The sequence below is a fragment of the Suncus etruscus genome, chromosome 10 (genome assembly GCF_024139225.1).
Source record: "Suncus etruscus isolate mSunEtr1 chromosome 10, mSunEtr1.pri.cur, whole genome shotgun sequence".
NCBI classification, from domain to species: domain Eukaryota; kingdom Metazoa; phylum Chordata; class Mammalia; order Eulipotyphla; family Soricidae; genus Suncus; species Suncus etruscus.
This window is the reverse complement of record NC_064857.1, coordinates 48,679,794-48,698,519: the sequence shown is the minus strand read 5'-3', so window position 1 is coordinate 48,698,519 and position 18,726 is coordinate 48,679,794. Positions and strand designations below refer to the sequence as shown.

The 18,726-nt window shown below is 51.5% G+C and overlaps 1 protein-coding gene across 4 annotated transcripts in view; it reads left to right on the top strand.

The window, feature by feature from the left end:
• EHMT1 (euchromatic histone lysine methyltransferase 1) overlaps nt 1-18,726 on the top strand; it is a 72,112-nt gene that overhangs the window by 27,086 nt on the left and 26,300 nt on the right. For 2 of the 4 annotated variants that reach the window (XR_007499600.1, XM_049781973.1), the window contains 8 exons: nt 912-1,438; nt 3,443-3,614; nt 6,426-6,583; nt 6,886-7,080; nt 13,349-13,438; nt 15,693-15,813; nt 17,169-17,300; nt 17,858-18,000. Coding sequence is in view for 3 of the 4 variants with exons in the window: in XM_049781973.1 (XP_049637930.1) it covers nt 912-1,438; nt 3,443-3,614; nt 6,426-6,583; nt 6,886-7,080; nt 13,349-13,438; nt 15,693-15,813; nt 17,169-17,300; nt 17,858-18,000 (1,538 nt within the window). In the remaining variant the exon portion in view is untranslated. The remainder of the gene's footprint in view (nt 1-911; nt 1,439-3,442; nt 3,615-6,425; nt 6,584-6,885; nt 7,081-13,348; nt 13,439-15,692; nt 15,814-17,168; nt 17,301-17,857; nt 18,001-18,726) is intronic. The other 2 variants (XM_049781974.1, XM_049781975.1) reach the window with 2 other exon arrangements.

Sequence of the window (18,726 nt, the reverse complement as noted above, 5' to 3'; positions counted from 1 at the left end):
GGTTACTTCTGGCTCTATGCTCAGAAATCGCTCCCGGCAGGCTCTGGGGACCATATGGGATTCTGGGATTTGAACCACTATCCTTCTGCATGCAAGGCAAATGCCCTACCTCCATGCTATCTCTCCGGCTCGTGTTTTATTTCTGACACAGTACTTGTGTTAGGTGCAGGGAGAAGCCTTTTCCAAGTCTCCCACGACCTCACTCCCACCCCCTCTTTTTTCAGGCCACATTTGGCCATGCTCAGCACTTATTCTCAGCTCTGCGTTCAGGGATTACTCCTGCGGTGCTTGGGAGACGATATGAGGTGATGAGGATCAAACCAGGGTCGGCAGCATGAAAGGTCAACACCATCCCTGTTGTGCTGTCCCTCAGCTAGCTTCCAGGTGTCCACCATTGGGTTTCCTATCTCTTCATTGTGGCCAGAACATTTTTTTTGTGCTCATGTGGCAGCCCATTTTGGCCCACCTTGCCAGCCCTGCATCCCTCCCGCTGACCAGGGGCATGTTGCCCATTTTGCTGAAGCGGTTTTGCTCACGAGTTGTCTTCAGGCCCCGTGTACCGTCAGACTTGGCTGTAATTTGTGTGCTGAGTGGTAGGTTTGGCTGAGTGGTGGGTTTGGAGCTTGATAATCTTTTAGAAATGGATTCAGTGAGCAGGTGAGGACCACCTGTGGGTTGGCTGTGCCTCTGATCTTCAACTTTGGTCTCTGTCCGCCACACCTGAATGTGAGCAGGCAGAGGACACAGTGTTCTAGCTGGGTTGTCTGTGGAGTCCAGCCCCAAATATTGCAGGCAGCATCTGGCCAAGCCTGTGTCTCAGCCCTTAGTGCTTAGTCCCAACTCCCGAGTGGGGTATTCTATGCTTGGCCTGTGGCAATACACAGCCACTGATTGTGTCTTTCCCTTCACAGGGCTCTCCATGGCTGCAGATGAGGGCTCTGCAGAGAAACAGGGCCCAGAGGCACCCCCCGCCACTGACGGGGAAGTGAACGGGTCCTGTGAACAGGATGATGCCAGCACTCACCCCAGTGCCATGAGGCACACTCAGGAAAGCACAAAGGCCAGCCCACAGGAAGGCACCAAGAAGCCTGCCCGCATCATCGAAAATGGCCTCTTGGAGCGAGAGCCTGAGGCAGGCAGGCCCCCTCACTTATGTGCCGACGACCTCACACAGACTTCTGCCCTGGGCAGCAATGGGCTCGCCCTGAGTGAGCCGCTCCCAAGGGTCACCAGCACCCTGACTTCTTCCCTGCCTGGCCATGCTGCCAAAACCCTGCCAGGTGGACCCGGCAAGGGGAGGACTCCCAATGTGTGTTCTCAGACACCAGCCACCGCACCAGCCAAGCTTGGGGAAGAGGACAGGAAGGCCCCTACCCTGGGAGCTGACGTGAAGGTTCACAGGGCACGGAAGACCATGCCGAAGCCCATCCTGGGTCTGGTAGGCCTTGCCTGTTGCATGGGAGGCTTCAGCATCTGGCTTGCTCTTTATGTCTGTCTGTCTGCCTGCTCTGGGGTCCTGATGGACTGTGGGGCGTGAAGTAGTGAGGCTGGGATGGGCAGGGCAAGGCTGCAGGCAGGGCCTGTACAGGTGGGAGCTGCTGCCAGTTTTTAGCTGTGGTCCTGGAATCCTCCCTCCACTGCTGTTGCCTGGGCCAAACTGGGACTCGAGTATCTTTTTTCCTGGTCCATAGATGGCTGTTTTTCCCTGACCTTGATGTACAGGGGTGTTCAATGTTGCTAAGTCCCATTTGCCTCTTTTTCATGTTACCTTAGTTGACTTTCAATAGCTATTTGCCTCGTTCCGTGTTATGAGGCATCTCCATATTTTTTTTTCTAAGAGTTTGTAGGTTTATTTTATTTTATTTTATTTTATTTTTTTGGTTTTTGGGCCACACCCAGCGGTGCTCAGGGGTTACTCCTGGCTGTCTGCTCAGAAATAGCTCTTGGCAGGCACGGGGGACCATATGGGATACCAGGATTCGAACCAACCACCTTTGGTCCTGGATCGGCTGCTTGCGAGGCAAATGCCACTGTGCTATCTCTCCGGGCCCGGTTTTTTTTTTTTTTTTTTTTTTTTGGTTTTTTGGGTCTCACCCGGCAGTGCTCAGGAGTTACTCCTGGCTCCATGCTCAGAAGTCGCTTCTGGCGAGCACGGGGGACCATATGGGACGCTGGGATTCGAACCGATGACCTTTTGCATGAGAGGTAAACGCCTTACCTCCATGCTATCTCTCCGGCCCCCGGTTTTTTTTTTTTTTTAATTACATTTTAGGCACTGAAGTTTACAGAAAGGGTTACCTGCAGTCCTGTAATTCGAGCCTTTTTCTGAGTTCATTTTGTATGTGTTGGGCCTGTCTGAGGCATCTCCTGCTGGGTGCCCAGTACCAGCAGATAAGGGGGCTGCGTCTTTGTTACCCTTATGCTCCATACATAGTCATAGTGAACTGGATTTGAGAGAGGATTTTTGGGAAAGGGATATTGGGCCGCACCAGGGAGTGCTTTCAGGCCTGTGTGCTATTGATTGCTAGCACAACACTGGCGCAGGAGGAGAGGATCTGAAGCTGTAGCTGAGGTTAAGGAAGCTAGTGGGAGGGTTGGTGATGCCTGGGATAGCTCACCTGCGGGCCACAAACTGCAATCTCAAGACAGACTCGTGCAGAGAAAAGCCACAAAATCCCTTGTGGTTCATCTGCTGTGAGACATGTATTTGGAAGGTTGTTGCCCAGTAGGCCACAAGGAGCCAAAAAAGCACTTGGCATTGGGCCTCTACACGGTAGCACTTGTGCCGAAGTGGGTTGGCAGGCAGGGAACACTCAGGCCTCTGAGAGCAGTCTCCTGTGCCTGAGCTTCCTCTCCTCCTCCTCCTCTTCTTCCTTCCTCTCTTCCCCCTCCCCCTCTTCCCCTCCTCCCTCTGTTCTTTGTTATCCTCCTCTGCTCTTTGTTCATCCTCCTCCTCCCCCTCTCCAGCCTCTTCTCTTTGATCGTCCTCCTCCTCTTCCCTCCTCCCTCCTCCCCTCTCTCTTTGCTCATCTTCCTCCTCTTTTCTTCCCCCTCCTTTTCCTCATTCCTCTTTTGTCTCTCTTCCTTCCCACCATTCTCCCCTTGCCCTTTTATTCTTCCTTCCACTGCACTCTCCTCTTCCCCTCCCTCCTTCTTTCTCTTACTTCTTTTCCTCTTCCCCTCCTCCCTTCTCTCTTTATGTGAAGTGGAAGCCCAGTTCTGAGCTGTGGGTTCTGACTAGCTCGTTTGTAGAGCAGCACCTTGGCTTTCGTGCCTGGTGTTTCTGTCCTGGCAGCTGCTTTAGGCTTCCTCCTCTCTGGGCCCCTGCCCCTGTAACTCATTTCTCAGATGAGGGGGTCCTGGAATGGGGCTGAGCTTCAGGCAGGTTGATTCAGTGGCCGCCCTCATGTGTGAGGTTACAGTGACTGTCTCTGTTCTGAAGCACACAGCCAACAAGGACCCCAGGGAGGCGCGTGAGCACGAGGACTCCCGAGAGGAGGCCAGCACAGCCCTTTCTGACTTCGGGCGGCAGCAGCTCTTACCCCCCTTCCCTCCCCTTCATCAGTCGCTACCTCAAAACCAATGCTACATGGCCACCACAAAGTCACAGACAGGTAAGGGGGCTGTCAGTGGTCTGCTCTCAAGGGTGCGTGGACCCAGGCATCCCGCACATCAAGGGACTGTGTGCTGTACAAGAGCACACACTTAAGGATGTGTTTAGCACTGCAGGTGTGTACACTTAAGGGGTGTGTGCTATACAGGCGTATGCATGCAAGGGAGTGTTGCTGTGCAGCAGTGGACTTTTTAAACGGGGCCAGTTCACTGTCCTCAGATCATCGGAGGGTCGGACTATAGTAAAAACAAAAACTATGAACAAATTCCTATGCACACTGCATATATCTTATTTTGAAGTGAAGAAACAGAACGGGAACAAATACAATATGTGGCCCGCGAGCCGTAGTTTGAGGACCACTGCTGTACAGCATATACCTAAAGGAGTATCTATAAACACAGGTATATACATCTAAGGGGGTGTTTCCTTTACAGGTGTATACACTGTCTAGCTTATAATGTTCTGGGGAATTTACTTGCACTCAGGAGACTGTGGTCCTTAGCGTGGTTTGGTTCTAGCCCCATCCAGCCCCTTTCTGCTCCTGCCTTTGTTCTTGCTGATGGGCTTTAAGGGTACTGTTTGATATTAGGTACATCTCTCCTGGACTGGGAACGCGTTCCCTTTCTCTGTGTCAGGCTCCCCGAAAGCTGCTGGGCTTATGCATGCATTCCCTGTGCTTCCTACTTGTACTGGGACACGCAGGGACACACAGACACTATCGTCCAAAGCTTGGTACTTCTCTTTCAGGCCAGAACCTGGCCCTGTCTTCCGAAGCTCTGCCTGTGGATCTGGCCATGTCCTCAGTGCAGGGCACTTCTGGCTCACATTCTGGCCCATGCATGTCCTTTGGGACTTGGTGGTATCACTTGACTCCATCCTTGTTCAGTCTTTGCTCTCACCTCACTCAGGTTAGGCTTAGGTGGGATCCCCAGGGCCAGGATTTCTCTTCCAGCTATGGCAGCTTGGACCTGCTGCAGTGTGGGGTCCCCAGCAGTCATGGATGCGTCTTAGTGCTCAAGAGTCCTGGGGTCCCTCCTGGTTGTGGTTCTCACCACCTGTGTCAAAGGTTCATGGCCAAAGGCTGAGGCTGTGGAGGTACTGGGTTCTGGGATGGTGGGAGTCACCAAGCCACACTGGCAGTGCTTGGGCCTCTAGGATGTACCCAGTGGTGCTTGGGACCATGTGCTGGGGTGTTCAGGCTCAGCTGTGCCAGCCCCACCCATGCAGTTTCTTAGCCTACATCTTTCTTTTTGGGTTTTGTGTCGGCAGTGCTAGGGGTAGCGTCCAGGACCACAGGCACGCAGTCTGCATTCTCCGCATTCCTCCCCCCCCCCCAGCCCTTCATGGTGCTGATGGACACCTGCGGAGGATGCTTGCAGAAGGTGCCCGCTTGAGCTGCAGCTATTGCTGCTTCCGAAGGCCCCCGTGGTGGCTGGCAGAATCTACTGGTCAAACCAGGGCCTGTGAATAGCCTTCCCTTTGCTATGCAGGATTGTCTGGACATACAGGATGCAGCTCAACTCAGTAGCTCTGCCGCCTCCCCAGAACACCAGGCTGCAGGCTTCACAGTAGGCACCAGACTGGCCTCCAGTGTCCTAGCCTGCCTGCAGACCTGTGCCCACTGAGCAGCCTGTGAAAGCTCACCCGGTGTGTCCTCTTGGCATGCAAGTCTGCTGCTGGTAGCAGTCAACAAGCCCTGCCCACTGTGCTCTGCAGTCTGCCCCCTCTCTGTCCCTGTCTGTCTTCTGGGACAGACTCCTCTAAGAAGCGTATTGTGGGCCCAGCAGAAGGATCAGAGGTCGTCAGGACCTTCCCTGACCCAGACTGAGGCTTCTGGTCTGCTTCCAGGGCAGCGCTGACCCCCCTCAATCCTTCTTAAGCTCAGTGGCAGGACAGGAGGGCACACCTGGGATGTCTGCTGTTGTACACTGGGGCACCTGCTGTTGCCTCCATGGGGCCTCCTCTCTCCCTCACCCTTCTCTTTCCTGGCCCTTCCTTCCATGGGGGCCCCTTCATGCTCTTCCTCCTCTCTCTTGGCCAGTAAAGCTTGTGGGTGCAGTCCAGGTCCAGTACTCTGAGTGCAGGAGGCCTGAGGGACTTGTAGCTTCCTTTTCATGCCGGTGAGAAAAGGCCTGGGGATGCTCAGTGCCCCTCATGTGTGTCCAAGACACTCTGTGGGCCCATCTCTGCTGAGACCGTTTTTGGGGTAACACAGCTGCACTGCCAAGGTTTGGACCCCTTCCTGGTGCCCCTCCCTGTCTCTCAGTGTTGGTTGTTCTGTCTTTGTTTTGTTTGTTTAGTTTTAATTTTGAGGCAACTGGCAGGGTTCAGGGGCTCATATTAAGTGCCGAGGTTATACCTTACCCACTGGACTACCTTTCTGTCCTTCGTCTGTGCTTGTCATTTGGGGGTCACTCCCAGTGATACTGGGTGTTGGGCAGCTGCCTTGTCTGTGCTCTGGCTGTTGGTGCTGGGATGGATTTAGGTTCCTGGGTACATCCTGCCCTCTGCTCTCTTGAGTCTCTCCCAGCCTGGCATCTTCTTGTGAATAAGACTGAGGATGCATGAAGTAATCTCAGCTTTCCATGTACAGTTTGGATTTGACTTTTCTGGGGGCTGTTGTGGGGGCCATCTCTGGTGGTGCTCTGGACGGGGGATGGTGGTAGTTGGGCATCCAGGGTTTAGGGCCTGCCGCTGTTGCCTTGTAACTATGTGGCATGCTGATGATTTTGTGTGCCGCCACTTTCTCGTAAAAACACTTGAATGGTGTTTCTTTTCCTTTCTTGTCTCCTTTTGACTTTTTTTTTTTTAGCTTGCTTGCCTTTTGTTTTAGCAGCTGCAGTATCTCGGAAGAAAAAACGAAGAATGGGAACTTATAGCCTGGTTCCTAAGAAAAAGACCAAAGTATTAAAGCAGAGGACGGTGATAGAGATGTTTCAGAGTATAACTCATTCCGCTCTGGGCTCGAAGGTAAGGGGTACCTGGCTCACCTGCACAAGGGCTCGGAAACATGCGTGCGCTCAGGCTCCTGTGTTCAGACCAGAACTTCATGGGTCACCCGTAATCTGGGCGACCTCCAGCCCTTGGAAGGGCAGTGTATCTGCGCAAAGGCTCCTGTCCAGGTGGGTCTTTGGGGACCAAGCCTGCCCTCCTGGTGCCCTCACCTGGCTGTGGTAGCTGCTCCTGTCCCAACTAGCTGAGTGCTGCCCTGAAGACTGTCAGGTCACCTGGCGTGGGTGGGTCAGCTCAGCAGCACATTCCCAATGTTCTAGGGGGAGAAGGCCCTGGGTCTGGGTGACGGCGGTCTCCACCTGAACGGGGAGAGCTTGGATATCGACTCTGAGGAGGACGACTCGGATGAGCTGGATGAAGACGAGGACCAAGGAGTGGAGCAGGCAGCTGCCTTCCCCATGGAGGACAGCAGGACTTCCAAGGAGAGTATGTCTGAGATTGACCATGGCCCAAAGGTAGGCCTGCTGTGGTGGGAGTATGGTTCTGACAGAGAGCACAGGCCTGGTGGGCCCACTGTCCTTGGGTATTTGCTGTTTGCCTTCTCTGGGATTTTCATTTTGATGGGAGTGGTCTTTTGTTTAGCCACTCCTAGCAGGTGTCTGTCTCTTGGGCTAACTTCTAGTGGTGCTGGGGACCAGGCAACCCTAAGGGTCTGTTGGGGTCAGCTGTTACAAGGCATCTACCCGAACCCTTCTGGTAACTCCCCAGCCCCAAGTGAATGTTTTGATCTTTGTTTAAGGCTCGAGTTTCACTAGGGATAGTGTTATTCAATGGCTGGTCCACACACATTGTGGCCTTTTCAGTATGGACCCTTCAGCGGAAGGGGCTGGCACAGAGTTCTCAATTCTTCTGCCTGTATTAAGTGTATAAGGGCTGCTGACCAGACAGTCTGGTGGTGCCTGGCATTGCACGGTGGGCCAGGCATGCCTCCTTATGGCTTCCACCAGGTTGTTGTGTGTGTGCGTATTTGGAGGTTTTCAGGGATGCTGCTTTGAGGGAATTGGAGGGGAGGCCATGGGGAGGCTGTGTTTACTCTGTGAGCCATGCCATTGGTGAACTTCTAGGAGGACCCTGCTATCTTAGCTTGTTGGCTGTGTGGTGCTGGCCGCTGTCAGCCAGTTGTGGACTCTGCATCTATGACTTTTGACTTATGCGTCTAGTGGAACATTTTCTTTACTTCTTTTGGGTTACCCCTGGTGGTGCTCAAGACTCAGTCCTGGTGAGCTTAGGACCAGATGGGGTGCTGGAACTGAACTTGGGTTGGGTGTGTGCAAGGCAAGTGCCCTCTGTGCTGTACTATCTCCCTACCCCTCAAGTGGAACATTTTCTTTCAGCTCTTCTTAAGCTTGCTGCTATTTCAGACCCATTTTTATACCTTTTTGACCTTTCTAGCAGATTGTCAGGTACATGTTGAAGTTGCTCCTAGCTGATCATTTTAAATCAGGGGTCTCAAACTCGAAGCCCGTGGGCCGTTTGCGGCTCTCCGTACAACATTTTGTGGCCCTGCCCTAGAGGAATCTTTTTTTTGTTTTGTTTTGTTTTAGTTGTTTGGGTCACACCCCTCAATGTTCAAGGCTTACTACTGACTTTGCACTCAAGGATCACCCTGACTTTGCCTCCTGCGGCCCCAGGTAAATTGAGTTTGAGACCCCTGTTTTTTATTTATTTATTTATTTATTTATTTATTTATTTATTTATTTATTTATTTATTTATTTATTTATGGTTTATGGGTCATACCTGGCAGCACTCAGGGGTTACTCCTGACTCTAGGCTCAGAAATCGCCCCTGGCAGGCACAGGGGACCATATGGGATGCTGGGATTCAAACCACTGTCCTTCTGCATGAAAGGCAAACGCCTTACCTCCATGCTATCTCTTCGGCCCCATGAGACCCCTGTTTTAAATGGTGGGGTCCAGGAATGTAACTTGATGCATGTGCCTCTGAGGAGGAGGCCCTGGTTTGATCTGCGAAAATAAAAATCCCCATCAAAGGTAAGTTTGTGGAAGATGCTAATAATAGAGATTCAAGGGAAACTTGTTTAATCTGTGATGTTTGTGGGGCCACACCAAGGTGCTCAAGGCAAGATTCTGGCTATCTACTTGGGGGTTGCTTCCAGCAGTGTTGGGGACCGTAGATCTTGCTGGTTACATACTGGGATTGGCCTTATACAAAGTCAGCAGTCTAACTCCTCTTCTCCCTGAGCCCTCTCAGAGGCAATTTAGATGTTGTTTTACAGTATCTTTGTCGAGTTACTCCTGTGTGGAGAGAAATGTGAGATGAAGATGGAGACTACATAGTATAAGCAGAGTGTATTATCCCCAGAGTGGTTATTATGGTGGTAAGTGTGATGTAGACCTGGTGTGCGTAGAGAGAGACTACATGGAGGGTTGATTGATGTTGACCTGGGTGCTGTTTGAGAAGGGAGAGAGGATGAGTGGTATTCCTGGAGAGGTGCTTGATACAGTATAGACAGAGAGAGTGTTAGTTGTGCGTTGGTATGTCCTGGGCCAGTGACTATACTCTGTGTACTCTGTGTGTCCATGTCCTGTGGTGGTGCCTACGCTTTGTAGACTGTGTGTGTGTGTTTCCGTGCGTCCCCTGCGGTGGTGAGTGAGTACACTGTAGCCAGTGTGTATTTCTGGTAGGTCTTTGAATCCTGACTGCAATGCCCTGCATTCCTGTGATGGGGAATTGCCTCATGGCACAGTCTTTTGTTGAGACTCTGGTGCCCTGTGTTGTGCGGCTCAGCCCCTTCCCCATTTTCTGAGGAACAGCAATGCTGGGAGACATTGAAAATCGATGCTTGTGCTCACTTTGAGTATATTTCCTCTAGTCTAGTGGATAGTGGTCCGTGCTTAACGTGAGTTCCATTGTGCCCCCTTGGAGTTTCAGTTGTGCCCCCACATCCTACTGACTGAACTGGCCAGGATCCTCTTGTGGCTTGGGCTTGGTGGCTCTGTTGGGTCTTTTCTGTTTGTCCTGGGCTATCCCAGAGCTGCTGGCTAGGCAGGGTCTGTCTAGGGCCTGCCTGCCCTGGCCGCTGATGGCATTATGTTCTAAATGTGGCCATCAGCTCTTTCTCCTTCACAGAGACCTGAGGAAGTGTGTCTGAAGCATCCACGCATCATCGTTCAGTTTCACCTGTCGGGTGCTGTCCCCAGATAGTTTCCCTTTGGGGGGACTCAAGGTGAAGACTCAGTCTGGTATGTGTGCAGCCAGGCTTTGGTGAGCCCTGCTCTAGGGCCTGTGTGATCCTGCTGATGGAAAGGCTACTCAGCCAGGCACCCCAGGGCCTAGGAACTGGTTTTTCGATTTTGGGTGAGTTTCTTATCCTGAGATATGGGTACTTGATGTCATATAAAGGAGAAGCCATCTTTAAAAGCCATAATGTTGGATGCTTGCACAACAGAATGAAGAAGAAAACCCATTCTTGGGAAACATGGAGGGTGAAAGAAGTGATGCTTCATTATGGTGAATTATTACAGTGCCTAGAAAAGATGGGAAAGGACTGCCAATACCTTCCAAGGCGAAGTGAAGTACAGAATCGCCTTATGTGGCCATGGAATGAGGGTAGCAGTGGCCAACTGACAAGCAGGGCTGACCCTTCGGAAAAACTCCAAGGAAGACCAAGGCCATTAGTACTGCTACTTCAGAAGCTCTTTCTCTATAGAGCCTCTTTAGCATACATGGACTCTAGGACCCCACTGGGCCTGGGGACCTGGCCCCATTGTGTGCACCTGTACCCGCTGTTGATTTGTATCTTTGGGATGTTGAGTGTGTAGTTTAGATTTCGTATGTGTGTGTGTGTGTGTGTCCGTCCGTCCGTCTGTCCATCTCTGGATGTGCTGTGCTGGTGCTCTTGGGGTGTCTGAGGTACACACACGAAGGGTTGGGCTAGTCTGTGTCAGGTCACAGCTTTCCACCCGTGGACATTGTCATTGTGCAGCTCCCTGGACTGGAGGCTTGAGGCCGCCCTTCCCTCTGGAGAGCAGAGAGTGGGGCTCAGAGACTACCCTTCCAGCACAGAACAGGCTTCCTCTGGCTCCGTCAACATTTCCTTGGCTTCCATGAAGCCCTTTTTCTTTTTGCTCTGTTACCTTTGGGGTGCTGTGGTCAGTGAGGCTCATTGGCCAAGTGACTTGTCAGTAAGGTCCAGACTAGGTGTAAGCCTTGCTCATTCGTTGTGTGGGTAATGGCCCCTTCCACTCTGCCTGCTGACCCTGACAAGGCTCCTTGCACGGAAGGGTCTGCACCTTATCTCCTGCTGGTGGCTCAGCTCCACCCTTCCAGCTCTCTCCACTTTGGACTGCCCCTCACTGGCTGTGCCTTCTCCTAGTAGGAACTCTTGGCCTCTCTCAGACTGCCCCTTCCTATGTGTACTGTTGTTAGGGAATTCAAGTGTTGCAGTGCTGTTGCTCTGCTTTAGTCTTTTCAGGGCTCCTCCTTTTGAAAATAAAAACCCAATGAAACATAAAGATAATATATTATGTGAAGTGACACACAGGGGTCAAAAATCCCACCAGAAAAGTTGTATCTGATAGGGATCCTTTAAAACGCTTTTCTCAACCCCGTTCCTCCTCCAGCCTTCTCCCCATGCCCTTCCCCCCAGATATCACTGGCTGGCCCTTCAGTCTGTGCTGTGTTCCACCTCACCATTTACCCAATTTTTTCATTTACAATCCCCTCTGTAATTTTATTCTTGGGAGGTCTAAGAGTACCATATGGGTGAGAAATGCTGATCTGAAGCATTTCCTGTTTCACTGATCAAAATGGAGGACTTGGCTCTCATTTCTAATGTTGTTCATTGTTTCCTTGAGATTGTAAGATGAGAACCAGGAGGGAACATTAATATTCCAGTTGGAGAGTTTTCTGCACATACAAATGCTGTTTGAGCCTGCAGGCTGCTATTACCTCCAAGTTGGGATGCAGTTCCTGGGGCTCCAGAAACAATGAGAATGCAGTGACCTCTATGGGCCCAGACTTTTCTACTTGTGGGGCCATGGCGCTCTGTTCAGCCTGCCAGTGGTGCTGGGGTTGGGGTTCTGTGTAGCAGTCTTGCGGAGGAAGCGGGAGAGGGGTAGCATCAGCAGGTAGCCTGTCTTTATACTCATGTGCAGGTCTTTAATGATCAAGACTATCTGGAAAATAGCCACAACTTCACACCTAAAACATGGTGATTGTACATTACATTTCACCAGAGTCCATAGCAATGGATTTAGTGAAAACTGTGGTACTTACTGGAGGAGACTGTCAAGTTGCAGAAAGAAATGAAAGAACTAAACACACGTTCATTCCCCAAATTCCGTTGGAATGAGAAGGCATGTTTGGGCTCCCATATACTGTTTTCCAATCTCTAGCAATGCCTAGGACCCCCACTGGACGATGAGGTGGGGGAAGGGCACCAGTGCCAGCACATGGGCTGCAACTGCCACTGCCTGTCCAGGGACTGCCAGTGCCTCGTCACGACACGGTCACAGTAGTGGCCACATGGCTCTAAAGGCGTGGACCCACGTCGCTGGTGGGCAGGAAGATGGTGTAGAATAACATCCAGAAGATGGAAATGATAGCAGTGAACACGGAACTGCGGAGGGAAAGCGTTTGGTTCCATTTTCCCACATCAGGTGAAGACGCTCTTTAGTGTAGGCCTGGCCTTGAAGCCATGAAGGAAGACCGCAGGACTTGACCACGTACAATCTTAAGTATTGGTTATAGAAATTTAGGGAACATAGGATGGGGGCACTCATTGCAGTGAACAAATAAAGGATGCTGTGCCCTGCGCCTGTGCCCCTTGGAACTGATAAAGCAAGGACTGAAGAAGTGGCCTGTGGGACACGGAGAATGCAGAAAATGCAGTGCACTGTGGCAGAGAACTCATCTGTGGAACAGAGGCCCGTTGCTGGGTAACCTCTATGCAAGATGAAAGGGCCTATCTGTTGGACACTGAAACTGTCCGTCCCAAGAAGTATTCCTTGCAGATGGGTAGGAGCATCTGTGCTTGTCCCAAGAGATGTCTGGCTGGTCTTGGAACCCTTCCTGTGATGTTATTCTGTCGTGCTTTGGTTTGGATTTGGCGAGTTGTGCTGGTTGCACCCTGTGAAGAACCAAGCCTCGGTGTTAGTGCCATGCCTCACTTTGCATGGGTGGGAGCTAGGGAGGCCCATTTCTGGCCGTCTCCACTGTGCCTTGGGATACACTCTTGTGTCACATGAGTGACCAGAGAAGAACAGAGCTGGTGCCTGACCTACCTGCTTCTGTGGTTCTGAATTGAGAAGAATTCGAATCACGGTCACAGATGTATTAAACTGTTGTCTGCACACAAACAAGAGATAGTGGCCTGAGAAATCTGTGCTGCACCCTGTGATGTTTGGGCCACGGAGTCTTTGTTGGCACTCTGTTATTTCATCGTCTTTGTGTGCCTGGTTATCTTTCAGTTGCTTTCTTCCCCGTCACATGTTCTAGTGCCCTCGTCCTAGTACAGTTGATGAGCTGCCTCCAGATCATTCCAAGCCAGATGTAGACTGAGCGCCCACGGCAGAACAGATCGGAGCACAGTGCAGTCAGAGGCTGGGGGTGGGAGGGCACAGAGCTGCCATCACTCACTGCTCAAGAGCTCTGTCTGCCTTATGCAGTCACTGCCAGCACCTTTGGTAAATGTGTTTTTGATCGAATCACCTGCCCTGATTGGCTTTTGTTTTCTTTTGGCTTGTGGTGTGGCTGGTCAGATGGACGGCGAGTCTGAAGAGGAGCAGGAGTCGGCCGGCACCGGGGAGGAGGAGGAGGAGGAGGAGGAGGATGGAGACGAGTCCGATTTGGTAACCCCAGTGTTACATTCTGACTTGTGCTGGTAGCAAAGTGCATTTCGGGGACACCATCGTCTGTCCCATGCTCACTCCACCGTCACTTCCTACTGCGTATTGTGTGCTTGGAGGCATGGTCCAGGGTTCAGGGGAGAGCAGTGGGTTGCATGACTGACACATGACTGGTTTGGGAGTAGCAGGTGCACTGATCATGGTTGTGCTGCTAGGACCCATGTTAAACAAGGAAGGTTTTGATCGGGGCACTTTGGGTAGGCATTATGGGAGGTAAGATGGAGACAGTTCAGTCTCTTGTAACCAGCGGAGAGCCCCGTGGAGAAATCTATTATGAAGGGCCAGATGTAGTAAAGGGAAGGAAGAGTAGAGGGGGAAAATCAGATTGCCTAGCAGGTGGGATGAGGTCGCCGTGCTCTTAGGAATAAGTGCTACCTGAAGGGATCTGGAGCTCCTAGAATCCTGTCACCAGGAGCCTGAGGTGACACCTGGAATCCACTGTTGCTAGGTGCCTGAGGTGACACCTGGAGTTCACTGGCCCCAGATGCCTGAGGTGACATGTGGAATTCACTGTCCCCAGGAGCCTGAGGTGACAGCTGAAGTCCACTGTTGCCAGGTGCCTGAAGTGATGTGGAGTCAGTCTATTGTCTAGGGAGCAACAGGTGACACCCAAGTCCACTGGCTCCAGATACCTGAACTGATATATGGAATTCACTGTCCCCAGGAGCCTGTGGTGACACCTGGAGTCCACTGTCAGGTGCCTGAGGTGACTAGTGGAACCCTCTCTCCTCGGGTTCCTGAGGTGACGTGTGGAGTCCAATGTCCTCAGGTGCTTGAGGTGCCACATGGAATCCACTGTCCCCAGGTGTGTGAGCTGATACCTTGGATTCTCTCTGACCAAGTGTCTGAGGTGACAAATGGGAGTCATATATGACCTTGAGGTGTCATATATGAAACCCACTGTCTCCAAATGCCCAAGGAAGCACTTGAAGTCCACTGTCCCACATACCTGAGGTGACACATGGAGTCCACTGTCCCCATGTGCCTGAAGTAACACATGGACCCCATTGTCTCAAGGTGCCTGAGGTGACATGGAGTCCACTATCTTGAGGTACCTGAGGTGGCCATGGAACCCACTTTCTCATGGTACATGAAGTGACACATGAACATCACGGTCCCAGGTGCTCGAGGTGTCTGTGGAATCCTCTGTCTTCAGAGTGTGAGAGGCAGGGAGAGAGTGGACTACTGCTTTTGGTGATATCCTGTTGTTTTTCTGGTATAATGGATTGACATGACAGCCATGGTGCATTACTGCAGAAGTGTTGGGATGGCGCTCAGCCATGGGTAAGGGCTGTGGTGGATCACAGGGGTCTCTTAGCAATACTGTGGTATTCCACTGTGGCTGGCATGAGTGCACAGAGAGGGCCAGGATGGGCACATTCACAGCTCCTGCTTGTCTCTTGTTTTGGGAACTTTTATCTTTCTGCCCCTAATAATCAGGATGTGAGATTCTGGGTGTTGTAGAAGCCTCGGGTTCATCCTGTACCTGTGTTGTGCAACTGAGCACCTTTTCTACCTCTAGAATTTATAAACAAATATCAGAGAGCCTCTTGGACTTTTGCAGCATCATATAACTTCTTCCTCCTGCGTGTGCAGAGAACTAATTTGGATATAGATTCTGCAGCACATTGAGCATGGTTGTCCTTTCTCATGAGTAGATGCATAGGATTGAAAGTAGATTCTTTTGCTGAACTTGTTTCCTTAGCTCCTTAGCACAAATTTCTCCTTTATTTTTTCCTTTGTCCCAAAATAGTCAAAAATGTATACATGGGGCCGGAGAGATAGCATGGAGGTAAGGCGTTTGCCTTTCATGCAGGAGGTCATCGGTTCGAATCCCGGCGCCCCATATGGTCCCCTGTGCCTGCCAGGAGCAATTTCTGAGCCTGGAGCCAGGAATAACCCCTGAGCACTGCCAGGTGTGACCCAAAAACCAAAAAAAAAAAAAAAAAAAAAATGTATACATTTCATTTAAGTATTTTTGGCCTTTTTGGGAAATGGGGGTTACTGTGAAATAATTGATCTTCGAATAATTTTCTGGTTGTCTTTAAGAGGATCCAACAGAAAAATGAAATGAATCTTCTAATTGAAGAATCAACATACTGGAGCTATTTCATTTTGCAAGAAACGTCATTTCAAACACTTAAGCTTTGGCTAGTTCTCATGTCAGTTTTTTCTGTTCATGCCCCTTTGCATTCAGAGTTCAGAGTCTAGTATCAAGAAGAAGCTCCTCAAGAGGAGAGGAAAGCCTGACAGCCCCTGGATCAAGCCCACCAGAAAAAGGAGACGGAGAAGTAAAAAGAAGCCAAGTGGCATACCAGGTAAGCCAGTGTGCCAAGTGAGCCCATAGATCAGGAGAACATGTCTGGCAGGTGAATTCCGTTTGTCAGGAGAACAGGTGTGTCAAGAGAAGGTGTGTGTAAGGTGAATTTAGGAAAACTTTTGTTCCAGGTGAATGTGGTGTCAGGAGAGCAGGAGTGTCAGGTGAATAGGTTATGTTGGATCAACACTGTGTGTTGGATATATGCTATGTCAGGTGACTTCCAAGATTTGAAACTATTGGAGACCTGGGCTTGGGGAGAGCATCTTGGCATGTGCCTCTCTGCAGTCTGGAGAGTCCATGGTCTCTGGCCCAGGAGAACGTTTGCAGCCCCAAACAGAGTGAGTGTTTGGGATTAGGCTTCTGTTGTGGGTATGGCATGTCAGGCGCTGCCTCACATGGATTGGTTCACATTGGAATTGGATTTTGATTCTGCTTTTGGGGGCTGGGTTGGAGAGGGGCTGCCCTAGCAGTGCTCTGGGGCCCAGAGTCAGTCTCAGTGGTATTCTTTAAATTTTATTTATTTTTAATGTATGTATGTATGCATATATGTATTTATGTATGTATGTGTATGTATGTATGTGTGTATATATGTATGTATGTATCTGGGCTACACCTGGTGGTGCTTGGGTTACTCCTGGCTCAGTGCTCCTGGCAGGCTTGGGGGGTCATATGGGGTGCCAGGGATTGAACTCAGGTCTGTCCCTGGTCAGCCACATATACCTTGCCACTGTGTTATTGCTGTGGTATTTTGCCAACCTGGGCTCTGGTTTGGTATGAGAGCCAGAGGATGCTATGGGGTCTGGAGGTGCTTGTTAGCCTTGTGATGCCTGGACAGATCCCATTTTTCCTGGGAAGAAATGGCTGTTACTCGCAAGTCAGTGCTTCCCTCCTGAGTATTAGAGTGCATGTGAAGGCTGGCGCAGGTGCGCTGGACACTGGGTCCTGGGTGTGCATGCGCTGCCTAAGTTAATGTCTGGCAGCGCCTGCTGTGTGTTGTCTCTGGGTTTGCATAGGCTGTGCCAGGAACCCTCAGCTTTTCGAGGCTGGTCTGATGTCACCCTGTGGGCAGGGTTTCTCTGATCCCAGTGAGCTGTGGGGTGCAGTGGCCTCTTCCTGCTCCTGAGCCTGGAGTCTTAGGTGGGGCTGGCGCCTGCTTCAGCTGTCTGTCCCCTTCCTATGAGCAGCTGTGCCTACTGGCCCTCAAACTGATTATCTATGTTAGCACAGCTCCCTGTCCCTGGGAGCAGGGCCCAGCAGGGGGTAGGGGCAATGTGACGCAGTGGCCCAGACTAGGCCACTGGAGGATGACTGTCTCTCCTGGCTCAGTGCTTTATGGCTGTACTTTGAATGCAGGTTCTGAAGCGCACACCTCATCTTCATGCAGTGCAGAGCAGGAAGCACCGGGAGATAGCTCGGGCTACATGGAGGTGTCGCTGGACTCCCTGGACTTGCATGTCAAAGGGACTCTGTCTTCACAAACAGAAGGTGGGTGTTTGTGCAGATCTTGGATTTGCTTGAGTGCCTTCCCTATTTATGGTGCTGTGCCCCCCACCACCATGAGAAGTCCTGAACTCTGTTGAGATGCTTCCTGGATGGTGAGTGCTGGAAAAGGAGGGCCTTGCTTGCCCCTGGAGTGACCTGACAGGGCTTTGTGCCTGTGCTTTGCCTCCCTGGTGCTTTGAACCTACTTGAATGCTCATTCCAAAATCCTTACTGCTCTCCTCCTGGCTTCCACAGGCTCTGCCAGGGTCTCCTCTTCCTGAGCGGCCCCTCTGTTCGTCCTGGTGGCCACATCCATCTCTGCTCACAGGCACAGAGAATGCCCGTGGGCCATGTCTCCTGGCATGTGCATGTTGGGGCTGTCTCACACAGGATGAAGAAGGCCAGAGGTCACTCAGTGTGTGCTCTTGGATTCTGGAGGGGGGAGATGCCGCGAGGTCTCCATCTCAGCAGAATCGGGGCCTTTCCCTGTGGAGACCTGTGCCTACTCTTAGGATCCCTGAATGTAGTGACAGATTGTCCTGTCTTCTTTGTGACTTCAGGGCTGGCCAATGGCCCTGACTCTGTGACCGACGGCCTCCAGGAAGTGCCCCTGTGCAGCTGCCGCATGGAAACCCCGAAAAGCCGAGAGATCACTACCCTGGCTAACAACCAGTGCATGGCCACGGAGAGCGTGGACCACGAGGTGAACAGGCTGCAGAACCCCCTTCTCCAAAGGAAGCACCGCTGCCCCTGCTCCCAGGAGGCCCTTTATCCCTGTCATCCCACTGTGAGGAGACCCTTGGGTCTTCTCCATGAAGCCTGCAGCCTAGGCTGAGACGAGTGTCAGAGCTGTGGACCTTTGTCTGGACCGCTTTGCCACTGAGCAGACTGGCAGAATTCTGCTCACCAGAAAAAGCCTTGAGTGCTGGGCTTTGATCCGAGAGTGGAAACTGGTTTCTGAAGATGCCTTGGGTGGTGTGGTGGGGTTTTGGTTTTTTGTTTGTTTGTTTGTTTGTTTTTTGGGTCACACCTGGCAGCGTTCAGGGCTCTATGCTCAGAAATCGCCCCTGGCAGGCTCAGGGGTCCACATGGGATGCCCGGATTCAAACCACCGTCCTTCTTCATGAAAGGCAAACGCCTTACCCCCATGCTATCTCTCCGACCCGGTGTGGTGGGGCTTTACCGAAGGGAAGGAACAATTTCAGACAAAGAACTCTGAGTGGTGGGCTTTCATCTGGGAGGATGCCCCGAGTACTGGGCTCCTACCTGAGGGCAGGGATACGTTTTAGGGAAGACACCTCAACATCGGACTTCTTTTTTTTTTTTTTTTTTTTTTTTGGTTTTTGGGCCACACCCTGCGGTGCTCAGGGGTTACTCCTGGCTATCTGCTCAGAAATAGCTCCTGGCAGGCACGGGGTTATCATATGGG